Below are 7,013 nucleotides of genomic sequence, written 5' to 3'. Positions count from 1 at the left end.
TTAGGAGAAAAAGGGTGAAAGCAGCAAACGGAACCAGCTTGGCTGCAATAAACACGACTACCAAAGCCCTCGGGCTCAGGCACGCCTATTATTCCAGAAAAGATTTCCAGCAAAATGTTTAAGAAGCAGAAAAAAAAGGGGAGGGGAAGAGAAAAATAATCAAAGACAAGCGCAAACAGTTTGATAGTTCCATCTGGAGGAAGCAAAACCTCCCGCCACACCACTTTGCCAGCACCGTTTCAGCACCACGGACAGCAACACAATAATCAGCACAGATCCAGCGGATGGTGAGAGGAAAGGAAAAAAAGTGAAGCCAAAAGGAAAATAAGGAGGAGGAGGGAGGATGAATAAGAAAGAGGAATTTGGCTGCTGTTAGGGCAATTCACAGGGAATACAAAAAAGCCAATGTCAGCTTGAGTTGAAGGACAGAAAACCCAGACATCTTGAGAGCATCCTCATAAGCTGTTAAAAGCGAACACCATGGTGTCAACTGTCCTCGCTGCACATCAACAGGAAGGAAAATCAATGTCAAACCGGCTCCATGAAACAGCATTTTCACTCATCTGCATCTGATCCATATCACCTTTCAGTGGCGAGACGCCAGTGAATATCTCTCCAACAGCCTCCGACGGCAACTACCCTCCATTTTCAACACATATTCATTTCCCTCCCCTGCTTTTCCACGAGGGCACAGCTCGCTAATGTGTACTGCTCCACTAATGACGATTCTTCAGCACTGAAGCTGACAGGGAAAAATAAGATGAAAAAAAGATGTGCTCATCCACATTCACACGACTCCCGAGGCCAATCAGCAACCTTTCCAGCAATGCAGCCCCTTCAGACACATGTTAAACAAGGTGCCGACCCCCTCGTCGTTAGTGTGGTGTATGCACAGAGGGGATGGGTGCAGATTTGTACGTATAAGAGAGGGCATCAGGTCAGAAGAACGGCAAAGCAATCAGCATTATGCATGGACTGGTTAAAGGTATCAAGTTACATGAAGGTTTTAGTTACGGCTTCCAAACACCAAACATTTTTCATCACGCTGTCCCTACTGTTAAAAGCCTTTTTAATAAAATACCAGTAAAAGTGAAAGGAGGGGCAACAGATTTCTTTCTTAAACTGACATTTTTTTTAACAGACTGACAAAACAATAAATGTTATTTCTCCAAGAAAAGGGCCTTTGAAAAATATTCCAGTTAAGCAAGAATTGCATACATTCTTTGATTGGAAAATAAGTTCAATACTTAACACAGCCAGAAAGGTGCATTAGTTACAAATAACAGGTTTTGAGTTGTTTTGCTATTTCCCTTACACCGCTCCAACAGTTTTAAAATAATTTTCATTGGTTGCCAGAGTGACTGTATGCAACACAGAGTAATTCTGCACTGGCTGTCCTGTGCTCTTCCAGCTGAAAGAAACCTGTGAAAGTGTCTCTTCTCTCTCAAGAAGCTACAGAAATATTGTATGTAGAGTGGAAAGTAAAGGAGCGCAACCCATCATTCTAACTGTCTCAGTGAGAAGACGCAGGATTCTGCTCGATAAGTAAATGCAGCAGAAATCCAAAGCGAGATTGGAATAGTGGCTATATTCAATGCTAATTTAGGTTTTTGCAATAATATGAATATTGTTTGCACGTGTTTGAAAAAATAATGTTTTTTTCAGATGATGCAATTATTTTTCATTTTAAATGCCCATAAGGTGATCATACTATGAGATTATCCTACCAGCACATGAATAATCAGACAATACAAGAAAGACAAAGAGAAAAAAAACACTAATTAGAGGAGAGTCCATCAAATTTCATAGGAGAAAAAAGGAGCAGGCGGACTTTTTTCACCACCAACACACACACACACACACACACACACACACACACAGACGATGCAACACCCACAACTAACCATGCATATTCAGTAAAAAACCATTACCTGGACGCTCGGGGTCTTGACAAAGTGCTTCAGTGAAAATTTAATGGCGCAATCTTGCAGCACTGTATTGCTCCTCTACAGCATACAATGTTCTCTCTCAGCAGTACATTTCCAAAGACACTTCATAATCAAAGCAAAAATAACATGGTTCTCCCATATCAAGAACTAATTGGATATCATTTCACACCCAGCCTCAGTTCATTTTAAGTCTTGTGTTCTTTCCTTTTTTTTAAACGGACAAATAAATCTTCTATTATACATAAAGTTTTGATTCATTAAAATACACCACTTTCAAAAAAAAAAAAGGAACATTTTCATTTTGCAGAGAGCATTGTTGATAAAATAGATGAGTGCAAAGGCACTTTCTGGATAGTAGTAAGATTTGCCGCTTGTTGGGTTTTTGAGAAAGCTGTTCCTTGACGTCTGAACACTCACCACTCGTCTGTGGAGGCTACATATGTACAGGAATGTCCATCTGTAGCGTCTCTTCTCCTACACATATTAATGACTTGCTATGCTATCTCTCTCTCTCTCTCTCTGTCAGAGGAATGATCAGATCACCGAAACCACACAGCCGTATTTTACACAGTTCTGTCCTTTACATACCTGCCGTTGTCAAAGTCTTTTAGAATATTTCTTTTTTTTTTTTAGAAATAAAACGAAATAATTTATACTTTTTCAAGAGGAAAAATAGAACTGCATAATAATATACTTCTTATATTCCTTTTATACAGTTGGGGGGAAAAAAGGAAAATAAAAGAGATGATGAAGAGCTTCAGTTCACCTCCAGTTCGTCATGTGGGATTGAACACCAATAGATAAGGTAGATATATAGAGGGCTATTATGACAGTAACTGTGTGATTATGATGGATGCTGCACAGAACCTGGAGGAGACCACTGTCACTATCTTACAGTTGACTCATGGCAGTCTGTTTTTCCAGAACCTCCAGGTAGTCTGGTTCCGTTTTTAGCTTCCCAGGAAGCAGCAGTGAAGGGTGCTCATTGTTTTTGGACATGTGCTCTGGCCCAAAGTATTTCCTCGGAGTGCCGTACAGCACAGTTTTGTTCAACCTGTCCTGATTGGTCACGTGTCGCCGGGCCGTGGCGGCCTCATAGGGAGGCACGATGCAGGGTCTTTTGGGTAGCGTGCAAAAGTTGTACGTGAAGGGAGGGGCGCCCGCTGCTGTTGGGAGCTCCTTGTTCGGCCTCTCACCGATGTTTTGGTAGAGCATCTCTGGAGGCTCTGGGGTGGTCAGACCACATGTTGTCGATTTATCCATAAAATCCACCGCACTGATTGTGTAGGTCCCTGGGCTGCGGGCCAGGATGTCATCCTTCTTTGCGTCCAGGGGCCCAAAGCTGAGCTCCTTCAGGTTCCGGTAATAAGCCACCTGTTCACCATCCTTCTGCATGTAAATGGGGTTTTGGCACATGGAGCCCACGGGTGGAGGGATGTAGTTGTAAACGTGGCTCTCCGAGCTCTTGTCATGGGTGGGCTCCGGGGTGTATGAGCCATACTGCACTTGGAACGAGTTGAGATCTAGATTGTTTGCGCCCGTGGGAACATGCTCAACTCCTTTGCGCCGCTTCAGGACAAAAACAAAGAGGCCTGCCCCAAAGCAGACCGACAGGATGAAAACCACGAGGAGGCCGAGGATCAGGACTGAGAGGGGGACCTCAGGGTGTAACTCTGGGGTCTGGTCGTGGGAATCTGTTGGGCTCACTGAGCTAAATGAAGGGGAAGGCGAGGGAGAAGGTGGGGTGGGGGCTTCAGTGCTGGGACTTATTACTGTTGGGGCTTTAGTAGGAGGGGGCAGCTGCGGTGGAGGTGGCTCGCTTGGCTCGGGGCATATAGCCTCGTTGCGAAGTGAACGCAGTAGCCGACCTGCATGCTTTGAGGGCGAATCGCAGGTGATTTCATTGACCACCACACTAGTACTGGATAGCTCCATCCAGTTTTTCAATGCCACAATGTTGCAGGTGCAGTCCCAGGGGTTTTCCTGCAGGTCAATCTGAATGAATGCCGACAGCTGGTCCAGAACACCTTGGACCGGAAGGTAGGAGAAATGATTGTTTCTCAGGTTGAGTCGGGTCAGCATGGTGCCCCCGAAAACATTGTCAGGGAGAGATCTCAGCAGGTTGTTATTAAGGAAAAGCAGCTGAAGGTTGTGCAAAGAGTTAAATGTCTGTGGTAGAATCTCTTTTATGATGTTATATTCCAGATAGAGATACTGCAGAGACTGCAGACCAGCAAACAGAGACTGAGAGAGTGACTCTATGTAATTCCCATTTAGGTAGAGGCGCCTGAGGTTTGTCAGATTTTCAAATGCACCCTCCTGAATCACTGCAATTCTGTTATTCCCTAAATGGAGCAGCTCCAGGGAGCTGTACTCAGTCAGATCCATTCTGTAAATCATCTGCAGGTAGTTCCCTGTCAGGTGGAGCTTTCTGGGGTAGGTAGGCTTTGGGTTTAGTTCACTGATGTTCTGTAACTTCCGTTCTTGACAGTTGATGTTCAGGCCACTGTCGGGGTTTTGCGATGTGCAAACACACACACTGGGACATAGCATAGGAACAGGAGAACGGGTTTGGTAGACCATTATGGGTCCAAAGACATGTTTGTCTTTGATGATGCGAGGGGTAGGCCTGTAGCGCATTTTGGGGGGCCGGGAAGCCTTTGGGGAGCGGGTGGGGGTGACAACACCAGCATGGTAGGTTGGGTGCGGGGCCCCTTGGAAGTGCGACTCTGAGGCAGACTGAGCCCGTTCTCCAGCGTTCCTGCGTGGGCACAGGTCCTGCTTTATGAGCTGAGTGATATCCTTTCCATGCAGCCTGAACGGTGTCTCACAAACGATGTCCCCTACGAAGACAGAGATGGTGTCCAACCATGACTTTAGAGGGATCAGGTCACAGGTGCAGTTCCACGGGTTCTCCTCCAGCTGGATCTCCATGATGCCGCCAATGTGCTCTAGCACCCCAGCAAACGGCAGCATCTTGAGGCGATTGCCACGTAAATCCAGATGGGTGAGGAGCACAAAGCGGAAAATGTTTGGTGGCAGAGCCAACAGCAAGTTGTCGTTGAGGATCAACACTTTGAGCTTGTTGAGCTTGCTGAAAGCGCCAGGCTCTATGGTACTGATGTAATTATAGTCCGCCTGTAAATATTCCAAACTCTCCAGCCCAGCAAATGTGTCCTCTTTAATCACCTCCAGGTTGTTGTTGTTCAGGTGGAGCCGCTTGAGGAAGCGGAGTCCGTTAAAAGCTCCTGTTTGAATTTCCTGTAAGCCATTATTTCCCAGATGCAGAGAGGTGACATTGCCATAGCTGACAAACTCATTGGCGCTGAGCCTTGACAGGAAGTTTGCATTCAGAAAGAGCTGTGAGATTTTATAAGGGGGCGCCTGTAACTGGCTGACGGTGGTAAATCCCTTATTCTCACAGTTGATGTTCAGTATGTTCTCCCGCTCCTCACAGTCGCAGCGCGTCTTGCAGATATCTTTGAGGGCTGAAGTTTTGCGGCTTTGCGTTTCGGACGGTGTCAGGCTGGTGACGGTGAGGACGCTCAGAAACAGGACGCCGCTCAGCATGTTTACAGCCAAAAACATAGATCCAACATTGAACTTCGCAGCCTGAGCATTGGGCACAAAAAGGAAGGGAGCGGGTTCCCACAGGCGGGAGAGGGAAGGAATAGGAGGCAGGAGCGCTCATACACACACAAACGCACACATACACGTTCACACACACGGAGAGGCGCGCAGGAAAAAAAAAAGCGCACCGCAGATATTTGGCGTTAAAATGGGATCATGACGCACTGGGATGGCGCAACTCTCTCCACTGACCTTCAGTTTGAACTCCAAATAAAATAGGGAAGAAAAACAGAAGAAAATCAGTCCTGGGTACAAAAAAGACTGAAAAAGCGAAAATGAACCAAATCCTTCATAGCTGGTGGAGCTGGCACATTTTCAGCAGCTCACTGCAGCCCCCCTTCTCCCTGACAGCCCGCTCCGTCTCATTCAGCGCCCTCTCCCAGATCACACTCACAGGGAGAGACGGGCTGAGAGAGCCTCCCGACCAGCGGCTCCACGCACAGAACCGAAGCGCCTCATTTCAGTCCAGACATAAACAAATAAAATAAAATAAAAAAATCACTTTTGACATAGATCCCAAAGGAATGCGCAAAAGCGCACGATCACGCGCGGCCGTTTCTCTTTATAGGCTTTTCCAAAGCTCAGGAGCAAAGTGAGGACAAGTCAGAAGGAGAGGAGGGAAAGCCATCGGAAACGCTGCGAGGAAGCAGAGGCATAGCTACAGCATGTGGCCCCGTCGCTCCTTCCTCCGCCTCCTCCGCTCCGCTCCGCTCCGCACACTGAGAGGAGCACCGAGCGTCTGCTGCTGCCGCGGCGCGGGAGCCCGAGTGTGCGCGCGCGTGTGTGTGTGTGTGTGAGCGAGAGGGAGGGAGAGAGAGAGAGAGAGAGAGAGAGAGAGAGAGAGAGAGAGAGAGAGAGAGAGAGAGAGAGAGCAAAGGGGCCCTTACGTCACCGACACTGTCAACAGGAACACGCACACGCCAACACACGTGTACAGAGGCTCTGGGGAGAAATCATCACCCTGAGATAAGGCAGACTGATGGCTCACACCGACTCGGATCGGCATCTGCTGTGGTCCCAAAGTGGCTGCAGAGTTTCAGGAAAGAGTGTTCACCTTTTTTTTGTTTTGTTTTGTTTTGAATGGAAAAACTGCATTTTTCTACAGATTGAAAGTTTAGCTTTAAACCGTGTGTGCGCGAGCATGCGCGTGCGTGTTCGTGTGTGTGTGTGTGTGTGTGTGTGTGTGTGTGTGTGTGTGTGGGGGGGTACTTAGACCTTAGATCTACCTCGTCTCCCACGTCAACCCCATAAGCAGCTACGCTCAGTTTGAAGCGATGAGCTAAACTTGATGCGGCTGATGAAAATATAAACTGATGGAGCTGTCAGGTGACATCTCCGTAAAAACGCCATGATCTAGTTAGAGTCGCACACATCTGCCTGCCGCTAAGACGCAAAGCTTTCCCCGTGGATCTGTTTCCTTTTTTTTATTATTAT

At 47.0% G+C, this 7,013-nt stretch overlaps 1 protein-coding gene across 1 annotated transcript; it reads right to left on the bottom strand.

The window, feature by feature from the left end:
• Positions 1-1,944: 1,944 nt before the first annotated feature.
• Positions 1,945-6,352, bottom strand: slitrk2 (SLIT and NTRK-like family, member 2). Its single transcript, XM_012849788.3, has one exon. The coding sequence runs from the start codon at positions 5,535-5,537 to the stop codon at positions 2,841-2,843; it is 2,697 nt and encodes an 898-aa protein (XP_012705242.2). The 5' UTR covers positions 5,538-6,352; the 3' UTR covers positions 1,945-2,840.
• Positions 6,353-7,013: the final 661 nt, after the last annotated feature.

The sequence above is a fragment of the Fundulus heteroclitus genome, chromosome 23 (assembly GCF_011125445.2).
Source record: "Fundulus heteroclitus isolate FHET01 chromosome 23, MU-UCD_Fhet_4.1, whole genome shotgun sequence".
NCBI lineage: Eukaryota > Metazoa > Chordata > Actinopteri > Cyprinodontiformes > Fundulidae > Fundulus > Fundulus heteroclitus.
Note: the sequence above shows the minus strand (reverse complement) of the source record. Positions and strands in the feature narration are given on the sequence as shown.